Consider the following 23,118-nt stretch of genomic DNA (forward strand, 5'->3'; position numbering starts at 1 on the left):
AACACAGTTTCATTGGTTGTTTCATTAGTTTATTCATCTAAAGCAAATCAGGGGGAATTGGTCACCATTTATCTTTGTCCCGTTAAAATTTTGCTATAAAACATATTTCATCATGTACATAACTGGTCAATAGACACCAATGGAGAGTTAATACATAACTATTAACTATATCACCCATTGATGACATTTGCATGAATATACATGTACTTCAGTCCAATATCAATATAATGTCAGTCTAATTAAAATTCTTTATTTAAAGGCTTTTATTATTGAACAGGACCTGTTAAATATACCAAAACTTGACCTTTCATTTTACGGTACACCCAAAGAGAGATAACTCAAAAATGTACAAAATAAAAAGTCCTTCCAGATTTATTTCATTCTTTATTTTCCCGTTATATTGCACATTAACAAGCACACGTAACAACATTGACCAAGTCGTGTAAATCTTGAACTGAGCTACTCTCTCACACCTGTCAGTGTGGAGTAGGAGCATTCAGTGTTGAATATTCTCTGGCACCATGGTCTGGCTCTCACCTAAAGGTCTATAACTCTGGCACTACCTTGTAATTTACACAGCATTTGTCTTTCAGCCAATCTTGTATTTAGCACAACCTTGTCTTACACACAGCAATTCGAAATCCATCGCATTTCAGTCAGTTGGGAATTGAGCTCAAAATGTGTGGCACCTGCACATTCCAGGATCTGTACACATCATTGTATTTCTGTTGAGACCTCAGAATAAATGAGGAGGGTGAAGCTGTATAACACTAGACCCTGCTTCAGGTGCCGCTCCCCGGTCACTGCCGACAGCCATCGTGTAGAGGCTGGGAGGAGCGAGTGTCCCTCCAAATAGGGGGTAGGAATCCCTGCAGGTACTTGCCACACTTAGAACAAGGGGCAGAGAACAGAGTCTTGTAATTGTTTAACCAAATCTGAAAAAGAAGAAGAACCAATGAGGAACAATCTTAATTCATTGCTTTATATCATTCAACATATCAATGAATGTATGTTGAACCCCGATATCTTGAATATATATAGAATACAATGGATTTGTCGAAGTGATTTGTAAATCCCAACCACTTATTTTTAAAGTATTGTACCCTCGATATATCGATTACTGGGATATATATTGAGATTACAAAGTTTGACTGTATTTATGTTTTCCACAATGAAAACGTAACAAAGGAAAGTCAATGACATAATTACCAGATACCAGATAACAATGTAAGAAAGTGCACAAATTGTAAGAAAGCCCATAAATTATCATGATCTCAAAATAATTCAAGGGCCATAACTTTGCTAAAAGTAGACCACTACAGAACCTTAATATTGATCTGTAAATCATCTATAAAGCCACAACACAGAAGATAAGCTCCAAGTCTGATACTGATTTAATTATTTAATTATTTGTAAAACAGTAAAGTTTCTTAAATTTCTAAGTCTAATACCTATATTTTGCTGACAGGCAGAGCTTGAAACAATTGATCACTAAATGATTGATTTAAACTAGACCTTTGAGTAGAACATCTGCCATTTAGGACAATCTTTATTCAAATTTTTTTTAAACATTTTTCAATACTGGTTGATACAGATTGTGAAAATTCTCTATTTCAAAGTTGAAAACCTAAGTGTCGATCCAGTTGAATATAAGTTTTTTACCCTTAAAAGATCTGCTTAGTCTAATACTTATTCAAATTCTATACCTGTGCTGAAAGTCATCAATACAAAGCTACATACCAAGAATCAGCTCAATGTAGACAGTTAGGGAGGTGGAAAGGGGTAACACTTCATTCCCAGCCATTTCATGGTAGGGCATAGACTACATAACCCCAGCAAATTACACTATATTCCCATAGAACACATAACCCCAGCATTTACTGAGATAAGTGAGCAAGTAAACATCCAACTGTAAACTTACCAGGAAGGATTTTAGACTAGCATCAGGTAGCTGAGGATGGTAGAAATGGATGGTGCCGGCAGTAACTAAATCTGTCACCTGGTGATAAAAAAATTACACTTTATGTTTTAGCTGAAATGAAACGTTGATATAAACAATTGTATAGTAGAATATGTGTGTACTTACCTTATTGAATACTTGGTATTTGGACTTGGACCAAATGTCTGGCTGTAAAATAAAATCAGTACATTGTACAAACTACATCTCAAATGTCTGGTTGCAGAGGTTGAAAGAGATCAGTACATCAGTATTAAAATACACTTCACATTTAGTATCGGTAAAGAATTTAAATCAATGTAAACATTAAAGATAAGGCAGTTAGGCCTGGAATGCAAAGAATACTTTTCTGTATACCGTATATCAAGTTTTTTCCACGTCATGTTTTTTCCGCGATTCAGAACCTAGAACAGTAAGTATATAAAATTTACGCGAATCGATTTTCACAATTTCAAAGTCATACTGAAAATATAATTCAAGATTGTTTAACCCTGTGAAGTAAGAGGGTAAAAGTATCTCAATTGCAGCTCATTATAATAAAAAATTCGGACAAACCATTCACACGATTTTCTTAATGTTAAATAATTACCAATAATTATTTTCAGAGACGCAAACAGTCATAGATAAATAGATCATGTACCGTTACATATACAAGTAGCTCAGGTATAATTAGACATCGGTTTACGCAAGAAAAGCGACCGTTTTAATTAGCTTGTCAATGGATTATTAAATAAACTATGAGGCTTACATACCTATTATCTTGCGCTTGCTTCCGATCCCGCAATTTCTACTCTAAACTTACTGAACACAGTTCATTGTACTTTCACATACCTGTTTACTTCATAAGGAAAGAGAGAACTATATTGTAAAGTACTGTTAAATTGTATGCTATGGCAATGTATGTAATGTATACGCCAATAAACTACAACTACTATATTATAAGAACAACACTTTGTATCAAATTTACGTTGATATATTTTCCGCGATTCGGAAATTGTCGCGAACAAAGCGGAAATTGTATACGCGGAAAAAACCTGATATATGGTAATTAAATATTTTTTAAAATACTGGTCATCAGCAACTCCCCCTCCAGCATTTTCAAATCTTCTGATTTCCAGTAACTGTTATTGCATTATTTAAAGCAGTTTTATTAACTGCCCAGTAATTTGTGAATGGCCTGATAAGAACTAACTAGCTAGCCAATCTGGCAAAACATTTATTGCACACTTACATAACTAGTAATTAATTTACAGTATTTTAGACACCAAAAATAGGCAAACTACACTAATTTATGATCAGAGGTAAAGAGTTACACACCCGCCCATCATCTGTCAGGAAGTCCTCGCTGTAGGCTTTGATTGACACATACTCTATCAGCAGTCCCCGCAACACAATCACCGCCTTCAGGGTCTTAGCCAAGGTTATCTACAAAAAATTCATACACACATACACTCAATTACCGGTAATGAAAGGGAAGTGACCAACAAATCAAGTTGATTCCATTGTTTGACTTTTTAAAGTAGCTACTGCTAGGTGATAATGTGTATGTGACTCACCTACACATTATATAGTTTACTGTATCCAAAGGGTTTACCAGAATGGGTAGAAAATGTACCACTGAGCCTGAATTGATCCCATATATTTGGTAACTTAACCATTGTGTTCCCATACTTTCCTCAGACAGTATTTCAGCTACCTTACTTTGGTCTTAAGTTCTTCTGTAAAACACAGCCCAGGACTGTTCACACACACATTCTGTGTAGCTTACCTGTAGAACTGTGCTGTTTCCCATCGGCCTTATAAGTGACACCGACATGTCTGCATAGGCTCTATCTACTGACGCTACCAGCTGTTGGATGTTTCTACAACAAAGTAACACAATTAAATATAAACTTCTGAATCTACCAGTGTAGTGGATAAATCAATAATTATGTATTCAATTAAAGCTAAAACCCTGGAAACATTCAGATGGCATTTGTGACAAGCTTGACTAAGATGTACTTATGTTGAGGACCCGGTATGTTCGAGTTTGGTTATCAATAAGTGGAGACATGGAGCAATTACCAGTATTGGTACCTGACATTAGTATCCGTTACTCACATGTTTTCTGGTATTCTGTGGATGGTTGGTTCCGGCCGCCTCAGGCGTTTAGCCTGTCCTGCGGGGCCCTGGTTGGTCCTCTTTAGCTGATTGGTGCCTAAAAACTGGGCTGTGTAATCACCAAGCTTATGTACCTAATATAGAGGAAATAGATAAACCAATGGTTAGGGTCAATTAACAACAAGTGAAAAGCTGTCAATGTGACAGCAAACCGGGTTTTCTTTTATGTAAACTGTATCCATAATCCATGTCAACCCTTATCCAGTGAAATGGAGTACCCTACATGTATATGCAACATTTTGCCAAAAAATGACTAAGTTCAAAAGCTAGTAATTTTTTCATAAATTATCGGAAATCAAAATCCTAGCAACTTGCACACCTCTGATATATGTACAATTGATCTGCAAATGAACAACTTCCTATCTTGAGAACTGTAGGAGGAGTTATCCGTACAATGAGGGTATCCTATATGCAATATTTTGCCAAAAAATGACCAAGTTCAAAAGCTGGTATTTTTTCGATAAATTATCGGAAATCAAAATCCTAGCAATATGCACACCTCTGATATATGTACAATTGATCTGCAAAAGAACAACTTCCTATCTTGAAAACTGTAGGAGGAGTTATCCGTACAATGAGGGTACCCTATATGCAATATTTTGCCAAAAAATTACTAAGTTCAAAAGCTGGTATTTTTTCGATAAATTATCGGAAATCAAAATCCTAGCAATATGAACACCTCTGATATATGTACAATTGATCTGCAAAAGAACAACTTCCTATCTTGAAAACTGTAGGAGGAGTTATCCGTACAATGAGGGTACCCTTTTGGCAGCCGCCCGCCCATCAGCCCGCCCGCCATTTTCACCATTTTAATAACCGGATTTTTCCGTTGGAAAATCGGTTAAAAATGCTAAATCTTGTTTTTTATGACATCTAAGTGAATACAGGCTAGTGTTCATCAATGACTGTAAATATTTTTCTTCAGACAGCCTGACTCCAAAGAGATTGATATGCTCTATAATTCAGAAATAGTTCTGTGAAAATACTCAAATCACTCTAAATTACAATTTATCTTGCAGTATAAAAAACATATATTTTAGATGGAAAGCAAATGTGCATTTTATTGCTTCTGTTGAATAATGCTTTTTTGACAGGAACACATATATTAACTTTTGAACTATGATTATAATTCTCCTCTTTGCTCCTTCCTCAATTGCTATATGCAACAAAAAGAATCACCTTGTTGGTCCATTTATGGGTGTGGTGTAGCTGGGTTGTGATTCCTGATTTGTCTGTGGCTGGGTCGAGTCCTAGAAGCCCCACGCTATTCAGTAGGAGGGGAGGAATGTTTGTCGTGCTGTGAATGTTGGGGGCCAGTTTTTCTAAATCTCTGCAATAGAAATTATAATATACGGTAATGCATGTATAATATAGGAGGCCTATTCATAATCTTCCTTTCCAATCAGAGGCCCTTGAAGGCAGATATATAAATCAGGCTACACGGATTTTCAAAGTTGTTTGCGGTTTTCAACCTTCGCTGAAAGATAAGGCAAGCCTTTCCAATAAACTTAACAATAAATTGTTTAATGTCTAAATATGATTTGAATCATATTTATTCCATAAGTTGAAAGATTGTCGAGAAAATTCGAAATATGAACACAAACCCTAAATTGTCATTTACGGCCGTGAGAGACTTCTGTAACTTGTTAAGGAGAGCTTTTTCATCTCCCTTTGGTGCCTGAAAACCATCTGAAAGATCTGTGAACACTTTTGTAACACTGGCTCGAAGTTTTTGCGTTAATTTTATCGCCTGAGTTAGCTTTTCGATTTGCGTGTCTAGTCTGTTATCCGCCATTTTAATGGTTATTCGGATTGCATCTTGGATTTCCTTTCATTTCAAATAAAAGCATAGTGTTCCGAAGCGTATAAACAAAAATTTTCCCGGAAGAATAGTTTTACCAGTCAAGTAAGTAAGATGGTTTTTAATATGAAATGATACGATGATATCATATGATAGTTAATATGATATATAGACAATGTGGATGGAAGATAAAGCGATCATCAGTCTAGTTAACTGGTTAACTGTGATCATGGTGATTAGGTTTGTACATGTCACTGACCATCCCTCTTGCAAATAATCAAGTTACAGCAAGACTGCTTGTTTTGATGTGTATGCAAGTCTTTGATTGTATATATCAAATATACAAATACACTATACGTATATCTAATCGAGGGAGATGTTCACATACTAATGTGTTCATATGCTACATATGTATTTACCAGCTGTATACAATTCTACAGATCTTGAATTTTTTTTTTTACAGAATTGTTAACTGCTTGATCTCCTATATCTATATATAGTGACCATAATGGTAGTTGCACTTACATATCAGATTTGATATTGGGATCGAGGTACATGTAAGTATCACCTCCTTTTTGAAACATACCCCTCTACACTGTACTAAAACATGTACTAAAACATAAAGTTATTCATCCTAGCAGACTGTAACACCAGTTCATTTGTACCTTAAGTAACATTAGTTTTGATTTTGTGTGTTGTATGCAGTAAATTGTCTTTTATTCCAGTTCGGTTTTTGGATAAACTGTGTTCAATGGGGGTGAAGGATCTGTGGAAAGTCTTGTCCCCTGTTGCCAAGAAGTCAGTACCTGTCAAATCCCTGGCTGGTAAAACTCTGGCAGTGGATCTAAGTGGATGGATTGTTGAGTTCAGAACAAACCAGAATGAACCCCGTCTGTATCTCAAGTTAGTTATATAAATCAAGCCACAATAATTCTTTCTTGTATCTGAAATAAGGTATAGCAAAAAACAAAATATGCAGCAGCGATTATCAACAATGCTTATTAGTTGGGCTATTGTGCATTTGAGATTATTCTGAGTTCTAACTCAGTGATTATTAAGGTGAATAAATTTTTTTAAAGGTCACCATCTTGTGACATAGTATATAAAAAGTATAAGGCTGGATGTAGTGTCAGTTAATGAAGGACTTGTTCTTTTTGTCAAGAACTCTGTATCAAAGAGCCAGTCGTCTGATGAAGCAGGGAGTCCGATTAGTAATGGTGGCTGATGGGATAGCTCCAGAGTGTAAGCGTGATGCGATGGCACTGCGCAGTAAAGAAGGAGGCGTGACCAACAGTGTCGATAGACCGTGGTTCAAATCTATTGTGGAAAAGGTATCTTTGTCCCCCAACTTTTGGAGACTGACTCAATATTGAATGTTAAAAAGTTATCAACTGAAATTTTCTTTTCAAAGTCTTCTGCTCTGAGAAAATTGACATGTACATAGATATTGGACATTCAGCTTACGAAGGTGTGGTCATAACATAAGGCCAAATTAAATCATGTGTTTCCTATTACCAACTGAAAATATACAGCTAGTGTCTGTAGATATCTTGTTGTTTTCGGCATATACCTGGTATATAAAAAAAAACATGCTTCCTCAGTACTTAATATATAATGTATATATACAGTATTTAATCAGATTAATTGTTATAAATTTGCAGTGTTTTGAAGTGTTGAAATGTCTTGGATTGCCTTGTATCAAGGCACCAGGAGAAGCAGAGGCGTATTGTGCTTGGCTAGACGAAAATGGGGTAAGTAATCAGACATGTAAGACTTCCATATGGACATTTGATGGAATGCATTAACCCCATGGAGATTTTCAGCCATATCAAAAACAAATGTCTTTTTAGTTGCATAATATAACAAAACATGCAGCAAAAATGCAAAAAATGTTAAAGCAATATATATGTATATCAGACTTTATAGAAATGTTTGGACTGTAAATAACAAGCTAGTTTTGTTTTATAATGTACTTGCTTGGTAATTTGATTGAGTTATTATTAACAGGTTTAATTTTTTTTCTGTTTTCTGATTGTACAGTTAGTGGATGGGGTCCTGACCTCGGACTCGGATGCTTTGTTGTATGGAGCTAGAACAGTCTATAGGAATCTAGAAGCACAGAACAAGGCAAGGTCTACTTAGAGCTCCATTGTACTAGTATTCATGACACAACTACTGCAAAATTCACTTATTTTTACTTAAAGAAAACTTAGTCCTTATCCAGATACATACAGTAAAGACTATTGAAATAATTACTGAATATGTTTTAGGAGTAACACTTGAAGGAGAAGAGAACATGGCTAAATCCTGAAATGAATTTTCATTTTTTTAAAATTCAGTTTGACTATGCTGTTGATCTTTATGAGATGTCGGTCATAGAAGAACGATTGGGGATGACAAGGGAGACATTAGTTGCTATGGCGATGCTAGTTGGCTGTGATTATGACGAAGGAATAAGGGACATTGGGATTGAAAAAGCACAGGAGCTCTTTAGAGAACTAAGAAGTAATCACAAGGACCCATTCACAAGGTAAGGAAAAATTGTGGAAAGTTATTACTTCACTGATCCCCATAACACAGGTCTTCAGAGAGTGCAGAGTTTTAATATTTCTGTTTCATTGTATAGAAAATCCTTTCTATGACTAGCCATGATGTACCACTATCAGGGGGAAACTGTTATAGTACATGTATGTCCCAAGTTATTGCTTCCATCACATTTTTTTGTTTTTTATACAAATACACATATCTAGGAAAAAAATACAGTTGAAAATGATAAAAGGGAAAATATCCAAGATATCTTCTTTAAAACATTATCAATTTTTAAATCATAAAAGTTCACAGCAACGAAAACAAATTTCTTACAGAGATCTATAATGGAAATTGTTTACATCTTTTCACCATTCTGAACTCACTCGGAATACCTCGCACAATGTTTCAACATTATCATGCGGGCTTTTTCATGGCTGCATGATGCAATGCAAAATCTCTGTAGACTTTCTATTTTGGATTGTGTATTGAAACCTAAACAGTAGAGGGGGTATTTCAAAAGAATTAATCTGGACATTTTTTATATTAGTGGATATCAACTAATGTAATTGATGAGCATATGAGATTCTTTTTAAAGATGGTTTTAATAATCTTTTGTAGAATAATGAGTTGGAGAGAAAATCAGGAGTTAAAGAAACTCACAAATTCTGAGGAAAAAAAGGTGGCACATTGCAAACTTTGCCAACACAAAGGTTAGAGTTATTTTTGTGGTCAGGCTGAAATATATAAATATCTATGATGAGGAGTATCTTTCCTTAATTTATATGATTTATGTGTGTTATTCTTGGTTGTCTTAATCAACTGTTTATCATTAGGTATATTTAACATTTAGTTCTAGCAGAAAAAAGAACAGTTACATTGTAAATGTATTTTTTTTGGTAGGAACTAAAACTCTTCATGATAAAGAGGGTTGTCATGATTGCAGTTCCGTTAAATCATGTGATCAAAGTTCAAAGGTCACATGTACCTGTGGCAGTGTTCATCACCAGAAGGAGAAACATACTCTAGAGCTGAGATATTATGAGAAAGCATTGCGAAACTCAGCATTCCCAAATAAAATGGTATGATAATTATGATGAATAAAAAAAATATATGAACCCAGTACATGACGTTGTATTCATTTCTCCCATTTAATAGTAACTGAGTGAACATTTGATTGTTCCTACAGTTCCTATGTCTGTAACCATTGGATTACATTACCCAGTTAGAGAAGTCAAACTGCTGTTAACTGATCCATGACTAAAATATTATTTAACTTGTTTCATTTTATTTACATGAAACCATTGTTGCCCTACACCATTTTAACTACATATATTTACATTTTCCAGTGTCTTTGCCTGTGATAACTCTATGTATCAATTTTGTACTATATAACTCATAACTTCAAATGACATATATTTGGAGCGCCAGCGGGATTTGCTTATTTATATTTTAATATGTACCTGTAATCGTACAGTCAACGGCTTAAAATTATTTGAATATAAGTAATAAGGAATCATTCTTTGAATATTATTAGGTGATAATTTCGGTCAGAGCATGATCAAATCTATCATAAAGCCCTAATTTCATGTAATTCTAACCTATACTATGCTGTTTTTCAGTTGGTAGATGAGTACCTTCATGCTAATGATGATTTAGTACAACCCAACCTGAATTGGAAGCCCATCAACATTACTAGTTTAAAAAAACTTCTATCAGCTTCCTTTGAGAAATTGAAGATGGCAGAACTTGTAGTTCAGCTTCAAATGTCTGGCCAGTCCTTCCATCTGAGTAAGGACACAACCCTCAATCCAATCAAGTAAGTCCTTCCTCCTGTGTAAGGACACAACCCTCAATCCAATCAAGTAAGTCCTTTGTCTTGTGTACATAAAAAATATGTATTATGGACCAGACAAAGATTCAAACTCTACAAAAATGTGGAGCACATGGCTCAGTGGTCGTAGGCATTAGACCAGTAACCAAAAGGTTGCTGGTTGGAGCCCCTGCTGTAGTTACTAGTTGATGTGTTCTTAGACGAGACACTTCACCTACATTGTCTAAGGTCATCTAGCTGCATTGGGTACTGGCTTATGCTAACGGTTTATCAGCAATATACAAGTGTCCCATCCAGCCATAATTCAGGGGGAGCCAATGACTCTCATCTACGGAAATTGGATAATAAGCACTGGGCCTATGTCACTCAGCCTTCTCGCTAAAAATATTTATCAGAACTCTTTTAATTACAAATTATATGTACTCTGGAACTTTTATTTTAATTAATTTCCAATGATAGAACACACTATTCATTTGCCTATTGTTTATATTTTTTTTATTTAGAATGAATGACAATAATGGATTTTATTCCATATCTTGCTTACAATGAGCTAAAGAAAGCATACAGTATTTTAATGTATCTGCAATATCCTATGACAACTTAAGAATATACCCCTGGGTAATTGCACGTGAACACAAAAGTAAGAGTGTACTCACATTACAACAGCATGTTTCCTTATTTGTAGAATACTAAAGGAGTGTAAAGAGAATTTTGTGAAATGTTTTCAAGTCCAGTGGTCCAAGTTAGGTGAGTGTACATGTTTATATTAGTCATAGAGAGTGACTAGGTAAAAGTTGAAATAATTATTTGTATATTCTGCATGGCTTCTTAATGCAAAAATGACAAATAAATGGGTTTTCAAACTAAATGCTTATTTATTACTTGGTAACATCACAATGATGATATAAATCATATGCCCTGAAACAGCCTTTGGCATTCCTGGGGTATTCTGGTATATTGTTGTCAAAGCAAAGTAACATACTTATTTGTAATACATGCACTTCTATGAATTAAATATCCTCTAATCTCATCTTTTATCAACTTTCTGGTTTTATATGAATAGTGACACAAAATTAGGTCTGATAACTCCTTCAGCAAAGAACAAGAAGAACTGCAAACAAGACGAGACTGATATGGTACAATAAAAAACATGCATAAATCAGCTATAACTAAGAACAAACAAATGAGTTTACTCAGCTATATCAAAGAACAAACATACAAATTACTTAGCTATAACAAAGAACAAACATACAAGTTTACTTAGCTATAACAAAGAACAAACATCAAGTTTACCTAGCTATAACAAAGAACAAACATACAAGTTTACTCAGCTATAACAAAGAACAAACATATAAGTTTACTTAGCTATAACAAAGAACAAACATCAAGTTTACCTAGCTATAACAAAGAACAAACATACGAGTTTACTTAGCCATAACAAAGACAAACAAATGAGTTTACTCAGCTATAACAAAGAACAAACATACAAATTACTTAGCTATAACAAAGAACAAACATACAAGTTTACTTAGCTATAACAAAGAACAAACATTAAGTTTACCTACCGGTAGCTAAAACAAATAACAAACATACAAGTTTACTCAGTTTACTCAGCTATGACAAAGAACAAACATACAAGTTTACTCAGCTATGACAAAGAACAAACATACAAGTTTGCCTAGCTATAACAAAGAACAAACATACAAGTTTACTCAGCTATAACAAAGAACAAACATACAAGTTTACTCAGCTATAACAAAGAACAAACATACAAGTTTACTCAGCTATAACAAAGAACAAACATACCAGTTTACTCAGTTGACTCAGCTATAACAAAATACAAACATACAAGTTTACTCAGCTATGACAAAGAACAAACATACAAGTTAACTGTCAATATATTATGCATACACGGAAGTATGAATAGCTAAACAAATGATTTTTCTGGCAGCCTCAGACCGTACAACACAAGATAGCTGCTATACAGTGACAGTGGAACAGGCGGCGTTCTCCAGACTGTACGGTGAGAAAACACAGGAGTACCGGGCGGAAGTAGAGCTGGCCAGGAAGAAAAAGGAGCACCAGAAAGAAACCAAGAAAGGTACATAAACATCAGATATATCAAAGAAAGAATGACTGAACCACTCTAATATTGATGGCAGTGGTGCCTAAACTGTAAACTGACTTTTATTTGCAATGACTTTATTTTGCGATCTACTCTGGATAAACTGGTTTGCGATGAATATTTTTCCCGATCAAGCCATATCCAGACCCATGCTGTTATTACAACTAACCATACTACAACAACTTGTTTGCAGTGAGATATATTCACATAATATTGTGAACCTTGCGAAAGTTTCTCGCAAACGAATGAAAGTTGGTTTACAGTATATTTAGTATTGAGAAAAAAAAAATGAGTAAGAATTCCAGATATAAACTTAATAGTATTACATGTACAGTACACCAGTTCATGTATAAATATCAATCAATTCAAAGTTAGATCAGCTGTGAGATGCAATTACTGGTAGTAAATACAAAAATTTCAGTGATTTGGTTGTAGATATCAACCCATCTTGTTCTTATTATCGAGCCTTTAAAGCTGACATGAATTAATAAAAGCATTTGGTCGCCATATTAGTTTCGAACGCTCCTCTACTGCCACTGGGGTATATATATACCGGTTGAGAAAGTTACGGTCGGTTGCTTTCCGATTGAGGCATTCACGTTGCACGGACTTCTAAATGCATGAACTACACACTGTACATGTAGTAAAATGTAGTAATAAAGAATAAAGAAAACAACAATCAATGAAATACAAGATATATTTATTCTTTGAAAGGATGTCCAAGGTATCTGTATTATTTTGCACAGACAGTGCTGCCTTACTTCGCATGCACATCAAACACGTGTGTCGTTCATACAGAGTGCATAACGTCTACATCTTCTTGAAAACCCTGGCGACACTACATCAAACACAGTAGCTAAATGATAGTAAATCCAAGAAAGTAACAACGTTTCTATCCGTTCCTACAAAAACTCCCGGTTAATAAAATCCATGCGATAATTGACATAAGACATTGCTCAATCTGCCACAGTGTGTGGTTTGCGCATGTGCGATGTTATAACATACACAGGAAAACGGTCTACGGGGAATTTCTGAAGTATCTGTGCCTGGATTTCAGTCTGTCTTGTTTCGTCGTTTATTGGATATATCTTCTTCTTCTTCTTCTTCCAGTAATGTGCCTGGCACCAAGGTTGGGCATTATCGCACATGATTAAAAGGTTAAAATCATGCTGAGGAAGGCCTCGTTAAAATCTGGTTAAAATCTTCAATTATTACAATGGGTAGGATCTGGGGCTGATTCGGGCTTTGAAGACCTCGAGTGAATCAGCTGTCACTATGGCTGGTGAAAGTGAGTTCCAGATTACTACTCCGGCTGGAAAGAAGGAGTCCTGATAACATTTTAAGTGGCAAAATGGTTGTAGGAACCTCATAGAATGTCCTCTAGTATTACAGCTGTTTACAGGATGTAAATGACTAGATGGTATGTCGATGTATCCATTCACAATCCTGTACATCATGGTGGCTCGTGATGTTATCCGCCTGGACTGTAGGGTATCAAGATGGAGATGATTGACCATGGATGTTACGCTGCTCTCCCTGCTATAGTCGCCCATGATGTATCGTGCAGCTCTTCGTTGTACCGCCTCTATCTTATTGATGTGGGTCTTGTTGGTATGATCCCATACTGTAGAGGCATATTCCACCTGAGGTCTCACTAGGGTCTTATAGCTGGTTGCCTTGATGGACCGTGGGCAACCAGATAGGTTACGACTCAGGAAAGCAGTGGTGTTGTTGGCTTTCCTGGTTATGTTGTTAATATGTGGTCCCCAGTTGAGCTTGTTGTCGATGGTAACACCCAGGTACTTTGCTTTGGTGGTGAACTGCAAAGTTTGGCCATGGATGGAATAATTGGCCTCGATTATACGCCTTTTGTTGGTGATGCGTATTACTTCACATTTCTCTGTGTTGAAGCTCATCAGCCACTCAGACTCCCATACTTGTAGTTGGTTTAAGTCTTCTTGAAGAGTGATTGTGTCCTCCTCATTAACTATCCTGCGGTACAGCAAGCAGTCATCAGCAAAGAGCCTTGCTGTTGATTTGACTCGGGATGGTAGGTCATTGATGTATACCAGGAACAGTAGTGGACCAAGCACTGTGCCCTGGGGTACTCCAGATGTTACAGGAGCAGCTGATGACATCTCTCCATCAACAACCACTTGTTGGCTTCTGTCAGATAAGAAGCTACTGATCCACTCCAGGGTCTGTCCTCTCACACCATAGTGCTCATATCTTGCCAGTGAAGTGGTTGTCATATTATTTTTGTTCAAAACGCGTTTTTACAAGTCTTTTCGTCCAAGGTAACGTGTTCGGGTGTATGAAATTCCTGAATGCTGTGAAGCATGACGAGGGCTCTCGGCCTTATATAGGGGGTGTGTAGCGATGAGCAAAACAATAGAAATCGACAACTAATATGGCGGTAGTCGGAGATAAAAGGGAAGTAATGCGTATTTATGAATTCATGTCAGCTTTAACAAACTATCAAAATATGACCTACAGGTACTTGAAAATGTAAATCAGTATCCTGTTATTTATTCATCACCCAATCTTAATCTCAAAATAAGTGGGGATAGGATTCAGACAACCTGCTTTCTCCAAATTTTATAAATCAGCTATATTTGGTGTACACTTAAAGCTCTCCCCAATGGAAACTGACTCCCTGGAAACAGTGACATTAATCTTCTCCTGCTATCTAAAATTTAATAAAATTCTCTTTTATATTCAGGTACAAAAAGAAAGAATGAATCTCTGCTGACCGATTTCTTCAAGGTAAAGAAAAGACCATCAACACCCGAGTCAGATAATGGTGAAGGCAACCAATGGAATTCTGGATACAGGAGTAAAGACTCGCCAAAAAGTGAGGAAGACTGATAGAAATCATGTGAATGATTACTCCAGTGTGATGTTCATGATCAGAATGCCTTCAAACATTGACAAAATTAGACACTGTACAGCAAGTCCTTCTTTATGTGGATCTTTTGGAATGTCAGTGTACTGGGATGATGTTCAATGACTAGAGTTTTTGATGAGCTGGACTCGACTTTGCCAATTGCAAAAGCTAATTTAATCAAATGAATACAAGTTTGTAAGAGCAGGAAGCTGTCTCAGGCAACATGCAGAACTCTGTCCTAGGCTACTTGTAAGTTTGAGAGATTGGAAAATGAAAAATTGAATGTTTGTTGTTTATAGGTATACATGTATATGTGATAGTGGGTTGTCCCAAGAATTAAACAAGTCCACTTAAGGGTTCTTCGATCATTTATTCGGATACATGGATAGGATTAAAGGATTTAAACCATGATCAAAAAGGCTGCACTGTCTGCTGTCTGTTAACTCAAGGTGTTGAATGGCTCCGGAGTCTGGAATCTGGAACAGGTCAGGATTCAAGAGTCACAAAACACGAGTCCAGTGTTCAATCTGTATAGACCTCGGCTTTCCACCATAAGAATCTGTAGACATCAGTCAGCTTCATGTGTGGTCCCCATCTCCTTGGTATCCGAATGCAACGTGGGCGCCAAATGTGATAGTGGGTTGTCCCAAGAATTAAACAAGTCCACTTGAGGGTTCTTCGATCATTTATTCGGATACATGGATAGGATTAAAGGATTTAAACCCTGTAATATAATTCATACTAGATATCAGCATAAAAAGGATCAATATTTTCAATAAGTTTCAGCATAAAAATATACAATCATATTCAAATATATTCATGAAATACATTAATGCTCAGAGTTCACTAATCAAACTATTTGTAAAGAAGGATAACTCTGATTAAAATGCATCATAAATTCAGTGTCAAGAAGAGTTACTGCCCTTGAACACAATTTACAAAAATATAGAAATATGCTCTACATCTTTATCAATATCAATATTTAATTAAATAAAAACATATACTTTCAATGTAACTCCTTTGTAGATTACATTTTATCAAGATGCATAAAATAAATATAAAAATATAACTTTGCAACGATCACCTGTTTATGGAACAATTAAGGTTTCATGCACAATCCTGCAGATTACTCTGACAATGGTACTCTTTAACTACAAGTATTAAATATGGTAACAATAACTAACCTTTCACATATATTAGAAATGAGATACTATAGGTTAGATATCAAAACTATGAATTACTGGGATAATTTATAAAATACATTCTTTCATAAATAAGGTATTATAACCTCAAAAAGTAGAATTAGCCAAATGTACCAATTAACAGAAAATATCATTATTATCTATTAAATTATTTATTAAAGTTCAAGAATACCAAAAAATAGAACACTTACTATAAATGACTGCTTCAAATATGTTGATGAAATAAATAAATAAGTTAAATCGTCTCTTAAAGAAATTAGGTCTTACTGATAAGAATCCTAGCCTTGGTCTGTCACAAAGGCTACTCAGTTAAAGCGGGAAAAAATCATAAAAACATACTATTGGCTAAGTAAACCACCTGATCCTGTCCACATGTATGTAAGTGACCATACAGGTGAAATGACTTAGGGCTATAAAATATTAGAAACCACTAGAAAAGGTAATTAAGTAATGATTACTTGACAGATGCATAAAAGACAGGGAGTTATAGGGATAGTAGTCTGTTTCTAAATATGTACATGTAAAATATGGAATATAGGATGATGATGATGATGATGATGATGAAATATGAATAATATGCATGAATGTAATTATCATAAAATGCACCCTATTACATATACATATAAAAATAAATAAACTAAACCAAAATGCCTACCGGTAGTCATCGTGGTATTTTCCATCCACAGACTGTGTTGTTTATCCGTGTACTTTGTGTAGACTGTGATGTATACTTTAGGGCCATGCACACAAAATGACAGTAAATTCATACTAAATCCACAAATGGATTGGAGAGGAGCAGATCCTAAAGAAGCGCAAATCAACAAAAGCACAAAACCCACATCATTAATGATCTTTGTCCTTAATGATCAACATCCCAGGTTCTTTTCCCTTGCAGGAACTAACCAGTCAGTTTCAGGGATTGGCTTAGCACCAAAAGTTTATAAAGCTTCTCCTATCCTCAGCCTTAAAATATTCTTTTATAATAAAAAATGTTATTCATCCTTAAAACTTTTTAAATGAAATAAAATAAAAGATACTTTTGGTGGTATCCATGCATTTTACGAAGTTATTGCAATTTCGGCCACGATAAATATAATGAACATTTGGGTTGAGTATTGTTTAAAGTGAAGAGTTTGCACAAGGTTTTGTTCAAGAAAAAATGAAATAGAGTAATTATAAAATGTATTTATTTAAAACTTGTTCATATACAATATGAACTAATTTGTACTACAAAGTGAACAAAATATACAATAATTTATTCAAATGCCACATACACAACAAAATAGCATTTCTTTAAGTACTGATAATAAAGCAAGACAAAAAGCCAGAATGGTACAAAGCGATGCCTGAATTCCATAACCAGATGTTTTGTATCTGTGTTGAAGACAGGGCTTAAATCCTTAATATAGTTGGACTGGGACTCGATGAATGTTGAGGTAAAGGCTGTCGCCACTTCCTTCCTCAAACAAGACCGACTGTGGACCTCGACTATTGATCTATGCTGCTCATTATCGGATATTACAGAATCCAAGTAAATTTAACAACATACTTTTTTTCACATAGTCATTTCTCCCAAAAAAGTGAATTACCTCGTACAATATCATACAGAAATGCATATAACATGAAAAAAATTCTGAATCGTTGGTAAAATTGTAAAAATCCCCATCAAAATATTGTTGATATTTTTTTTTTAATGATTTACCGGTACCTGTCAGTAAACAACACAGGCTTGCAGCAAGTGTTTTAGGTAAATTGGAAGGGTTTTTTTTCATAATATTTTCTTAATTCTCTGCCTTATGTCTACTGAAGATCACAAAAAAATTGATCATTCAACCTGGTTTGATACCAGATGTTTTGAATGATTACCTATTGTGGGATTTAATATTCCAGCCATTTCCAGAAGATTTTGCACTAATAAAGATCAAAATAATAGAGAAATACTGCTAATGTTTGTTGTGTTCAGCTGTTATTCAATCTGACACTGTCTAGTGTACAATAATACATCAATAAAATAGGGTTTAGAAACCTGCTTATTGTACCTAAAGACTAGGTTCACAGGGACATCATGTAATGTCATACACAGAATAAAACAAATACACATTTACACAAAAAAATACTCAAAATATATTGCACCAAACACTGGAGAATAAAAATCTTAGGACAATATCTTGATTTACAAAAAATATGGCAATAGCTAAGCTTTGTGTTTTGCCTCCTCTACAGTTTGGTGTCACTCAGTCTCACATGGCTCCACGCATCAACAAGAACTTCTCCATCATCCACAGCTGTTCTTTATCCAGACACAAGTGTGTAGATCATACTGTAAATAGACACAATAGTGTAGATAGACGAAAGTATGTAGATCATACTGTAAATAGACACAATAGTGTAGATAGACACAAGTGTGTAGATCATACTGTAAATAGACACAATAGTGTAGATAGACGAAAGTATGTAGATCATACTGAAAATAGACGAAACAGTGTAGATAGACGAAAGTATGTAGATCATACTGAAAATAGACGCAACAGTGTAGATACACACAAGTGTGTAGATCATACTGTAAATAGACACAATAGTGTAGATTATATCGAAAATAGATGCGACAGTGTAGATAGACGAAAGTATGTAGATCATACTGAAAATAGACACAACAGTGTAGATAGACACAAGTGTGTAGATCATACTGAAAATAGACACATGAACGGTGTAAGAAGACACAAGTGTTTAGATCATACTGAAAATAGACACAATAAAATAGATCATATCGAAAATAGACGAAGTAGTGTAGAGAGACACACGGGTGTAAATCAACTAAAAATAGACACACAGTGTAGATAGATGCAAGTTTACAAGTTTACATAAGTATGCATTATAGGACTACTGTGGAATCATTTAAATTCAAGGGGGCCAATTTTCTTGGATTGTGGGGTATTTGCTTATTCGTGGGGACGTAAATTCGTGGACGAGTTGGTTTTCAGTTTCAGTAGGAAAGATATTTCTTTCTAAATTTGTTTTCCTCAAAGATGTAAATTCGTGGGGGAGAGCTACCAACGAATACCACGAAAATTGAGCCACCATGAATTCTAATGATTCCACAGTATATCATTGTGGTTCAACATATTACGTTTATTAGAGTTTTAATTTTCAAGAATTAAGAACCTTGGCTGCGTTTTACAAAAGAACTTACGACTTACGACCAAATTAATGAATGTTTATTAATCACAAACTAATCTATATTTTATTGTAATAGTTGTAAAATATAATTATGGAAATCAAAATAGGTGTAAATAAATGGTTTGATATAAATTTTGTTCCACAAAGACCGTTCCATGAGACTGACAATATTTACGACTTTGTTGTAAGTTCTTTGTAAAACGCAGTACTGCTTCTTTTAATTAACCTTCAAATTTCTAGCAATCTAAAACTCATTTCACCCTCTTAACATTTCAAATTAACACTGAAAAACTGTTCTTACCAGTATAAGTAGTAGAAAAATGAGATAAGATAGAAAGCCAGCTTGATCCATCCCTCCTTCTGTGCTCGATTAAGTTCGTCAGCGTTCATTATCGTGGTGGGGTCATACAGCCCCGGCCCACTCATGACCGGGCGATTTATGTACCTACAAAAGTTACAAATTCAACATTAAAATTGGGCCCCTTTCCCAAACATACATGTATGTATCTACACATACTTTTCCCAGAATTCTACAATGTTTTATGTCCAGGCATGCAAATACTGATGATAGGTTCAATATAATTTAACTTTTATCATCTAGAACATATTAACATTCCTAAATTTTAAGTTATTAACTAATTACATGCATAATGAGTACAAGTAAAACAGTGGCAACAAAGACAATTAGAAGGTACAGTACAGAGTCAACAGAATGCATGTGACTCTTTTATCTTAGAACGACTTTTTTGATGCATACAAAAGTTTGCACTTGTCCCAATGCAAAGCAGTTTGGGTAAAACGTGGTAACGTACCTTCGTATATGGTAAATAATGAGAGGGATATTGAGGAGCACTGTGAACCACTCCATGGCCGTGATGAAGAGGAATGTAAACAGAATGTGGATGAAGTATTCCGGCAGAACCAGCTGTCAAATGGACACAAAAACACATCAATCACACAGGACTTTCTAATATTCATTTGGCATGCATCAATACATGTACCGTACATGTATTATCATGAAAATCTGCATTTAATGCAATTCCCGTAATTCATTTTAAAAACTTATATAGCAAAATATAGAGAAGTTGAGGTAATAAATTAACAGGTTCATATTATACATGTTATTGTACACGTGTATTTGTAATATAAAAATAAACCTGAATTACTAAAATCAAAGTTTTTTCAAACAGATTGAATTAGATGTAACTTTCCTAGCTTTTTTCAATGTAAATATATATATAGTTAAGTGCAAGAACAACTAAGCAGAATATTCCTCATTAATTTATTGACATTATCATAAATTCTTGGCTTGAAATTGTTCCTGAAAATGACTTAGTCTGAGGGGCGTTGAGCAGTTAAAAATCTCTGGCCCATACCACTAACAGATAAGATCAATAACCTGTTTTGAGCCATGCAACCATCAAAAAGGGCTCAAAAGAATCATTATGATTACTGCTATATTTAGAAGGTTTGGATTATAGTTGTGTGTTATAACACACTTTAAATAAAAAAAAAAAGGAAAAATAACACCCTAAAACAACTTACTGGATTGAGGCTTCCACATTGGTCTATTGGATTCTTGTAGTCTGTTTTGAGTTCATCGAAAGCTATTATCTATAAGAGAGAACAAAAAACATCAGTTTGAGTTCTACTTTACATTTATATTCATTCAAAAGTATGCTTTATGTATTTTTTTTATTGAAAATATAAATGAGTGTTTCAGTTATTTCTTACAACTAAAGGACTCTTGGTATATGGGCCATAAAATCAATACTGTAGTTTTACTTTAAGCATACACATGTAGGTTTACTTTGCACAGGTATGCATACGAAGACTCAAGATTATTAATGGGTTTCAACTCCCTCTATTCTATAAGTCCTCAATTTAGAATACAGGGCTGTTGATAATGTTCAAAATAATTCCAGAGGCAAGTAAAGCAAAGGGATCAGTAGTACCATCGAATTTTTGAATTTCAAAGTAGAGCTACAGATATATAGAAATACATCATAAACATGATAAAGTTAACGTTTCCCATCATTTTAACATTTTTGCATATTATTTCACAATTTCAGACAGTATTTTTTACTGGAAACATTTAGCGCAGACTCGAACATTCCATGTATAAATTTCAACCAAATAATTATTTCTAAAGTATCTATTATTTCAATAAAACAATAAAATGATAAAATTATCGCTCAGAAAGGTTTCCTTATGGAAGCAAATGTAACATTTCCCATTAAATTTAGCCCCTTGCGTAATTTTTACAACATATAATATCCTATATGAAAAAATAGGCGTTGTTGACTGTGATGAGGAAATTCGGAAGCCACACTTTCGATGAATGCGATATGAATAGTTTTAATGAGATGTAAAAAATATCTTACGTGAAATATTGCAAAGAATATCAAAACTGCAGTCAAAATTAGTGCAAGTATATAGCAAAATGCAGCAAACGTAAACGCCATTCTGATTTTCTCCCAACCAAAAGCATCCGGAAGTGGGAAAACATAAAATATTGAGAGGAGGCTGAATAGATTCCGGAATAAGGGAGCAACAGGTGCGCGTGCGATAATAAGACCTACGCACTTGATTGACAAGTGGGGTCGTCTGTTTTGTAAATTAAAATGTAGAGTCAGTAGCTATTGAATGCTTGATTCATTATAAATTATCGTGTAGCTTAATTAATAAATACCCACAACCGTATAGACAAAAAAAATCTATTGGAAATTTTTCTTTCAGGGTCTAAATGGTATTGAGCTTACACATTGTAAAACGTCTTCTTATCATTCAAAAAAAAAGATCAAATCTTTTTTCTGAAAGGTTGTTTAATTAAAAAAAAAAAAGATTTTTTATTTCAGATTGGTTTTATAAACAGAAATTTACAGTTTACTTTGAATTTTTTCGTGTCGAACTCCGATATGTCAGTCGATCCGCAAAGCGTACTCATTTACCAAAAAATGAGCAAAACAAATGGATTAAGAAAAATGAATGAAGAAAAAAACAAAATACACATAAAGTGATTATTATTTTTTAAATATGAATACTCTACATGTGTATCTGAATGTGAGTGTGTGTGTGTGTGTGTGTGGGGGGGGGGGGGGGGGGTTAACCTACACATATGCCTACATAAGTACAAATGATTATATATTTCATCATTTTTAGAGTACTAGTATATAGAACTATAAGCAAACATTTGCCACGATCCCCAAAAAGTAATTAGATCCCCAAAATGTGATTTTCAAAAATATATCAAGTTTCTCGTAGAGTGGTCCGTCGTTCCATTTTTTTTTGGGGGGGGGGGGATAACGATAAAAAATGTATATATACTATATATAGTACATGTACTAGACCTTTCCTTTTTGCATCTTCAAAAATATAGTGCGAATGACGAAATTAATCCATTCTTAATATTCGCAACATTCTTAAATTTCGTATTTATATATAAA

The 23,118-nt window shown here is 34.6% G+C and overlaps 3 protein-coding genes across 6 annotated transcripts; 1 reads left to right on the plus strand and 2 right to left on the minus strand.

Moving 5' to 3' along the window:
• Nucleotides 1-393: 393 nt before the first annotated feature.
• Nucleotides 394-5,915, minus strand: LOC105327639 (mediator of RNA polymerase II transcription subunit 27-A). The gene is made up of 8 exons (XM_011428229.4): nt 5,725-5,915; nt 5,300-5,450; nt 4,058-4,191; nt 3,726-3,819; nt 3,275-3,382; nt 2,087-2,128; nt 1,922-1,999; nt 394-935 (listed from the first exon to the last, which is right to left on the minus strand). Exons 1-8 carry the CDS (start codon nt 5,913-5,915, stop codon nt 801-803), a joined length of 933 nt encoding a protein of 310 aa, XP_011426531.1. The 3' UTR covers nt 394-800.
• Nucleotides 5,909-15,603, plus strand: LOC105333504 (flap endonuclease GEN homolog 1). 4 transcript variants are annotated; one of them, XM_066089096.1, is made up of 13 exons: nt 5,909-6,026; nt 6,385-6,478; nt 6,647-6,824; nt 7,084-7,252; nt 7,583-7,672; nt 7,962-8,048; nt 8,261-8,451; nt 9,069-9,160; nt 9,351-9,529; nt 10,070-10,266; nt 10,967-11,028; nt 12,233-12,382; nt 15,129-15,603. In XM_066089096.1, exons 3-13 carry the CDS (start codon nt 6,673-6,675, stop codon nt 15,272-15,274), a joined length of 1,515 nt encoding a protein of 504 aa, XP_065945168.1. In that variant the 5' UTR covers nt 5,909-6,026; nt 6,385-6,478; nt 6,647-6,672; the 3' UTR covers nt 15,275-15,603. The 4 variants fall into 4 exon arrangements, with proteins under 4 accessions (XP_065945168.1, XP_065945171.1, XP_065945169.1 ...); XM_066089097.1 differs by lacking the exon at nt 5,909-6,026 and adding an exon at nt 6,036-6,161; XM_066089099.1 differs by lacking the exon at nt 6,385-6,478 and having other exon boundaries at nt 5,916-6,026.
• A 2,062-nt stretch (nt 15,604-17,665) lies between these two features.
• LOC105333505 (protein cornichon homolog 1) lies at nt 17,666-22,208 on the minus strand. The gene is made up of 5 exons (XM_011436515.4): nt 22,057-22,208; nt 21,218-21,286; nt 20,485-20,597; nt 19,974-20,117; nt 17,666-18,815 (listed from the first exon to the last, which is right to left on the minus strand). Exons 1-5 carry the CDS (start codon nt 22,135-22,137, stop codon nt 18,788-18,790), a joined length of 435 nt encoding a protein of 144 aa, XP_011434817.1. The 5' UTR covers nt 22,138-22,208; the 3' UTR covers nt 17,666-18,787.
• Between the last annotated feature and the right edge of the window lie 910 nt (nt 22,209-23,118).

This window comes from Magallana gigas, chromosome 6 (assembly GCF_963853765.1).
Source record: "Magallana gigas chromosome 6, xbMagGiga1.1, whole genome shotgun sequence".
In the NCBI taxonomy this organism is placed as follows: Eukaryota; Metazoa; Mollusca; class Bivalvia; order Ostreida; family Ostreidae; genus Magallana; species Magallana gigas.

Excerpts from the sequence above, each read along its gene's own strand:
- LOC105327639 (XM_011428229.4), bottom strand. The coding sequence starts at position 5,915 with ATGGCGGATAACAGACTAGACACGCAAATCGAAAAGCTAACTCAGGCG. Across the intron at positions 3,383-3,725 it reads GAAACAGCACAGTTCTACAG|ATAACCTTGGCTAAGACCCT; the intron begins GTAAGCTACACA and ends AATTTTTTGTAG. Across the intron at positions 936-1,921 it reads CTAGTCTAAAATCCTTCCTG|ATTTGGTTAAACAATTACAA; the intron begins GTAAGTTTACAG and ends CTTCTTTTTCAG.
- LOC105333504 (XM_066089096.1), top strand. The coding sequence starts at position 6,673 with ATGGGGGTGAAGGATCTGTGGAAAGTCTTGTCCCCTGTTGCCAAGAAG. Across the intron at positions 6,825-7,083 it reads GAACCCCGTCTGTATCTCAA|AACTCTGTATCAAAGAGCCA; the intron begins GTTAGTTATATA and ends CTTTTTGTCAAG. Across the intron at positions 8,452-9,068 it reads CACAAGGACCCATTCACAAG|AATAATGAGTTGGAGAGAAA; the intron begins GTAAGGAAAAAT and ends AATCTTTTGTAG.
- LOC105333505 (XM_011436515.4), bottom strand. The coding sequence starts at position 22,137 with ATGGCGTTTACGTTTGCTGCATTTTGCTATATACTTGCACTAATTTTG. Across the intron at positions 20,118-20,484 it reads ATTATTTACCATATACGAAG|GTACATAAATCGCCCGGTCA; the intron begins GTACGTTACCAC and ends TAACTTTTGTAG. Across the intron at positions 18,816-19,973 it reads TTTTTCTACTACTTATACTG|TATGATCTACACACTTGTGT; the intron begins GTAAGAACAGTT and ends GTCTATTTACAG.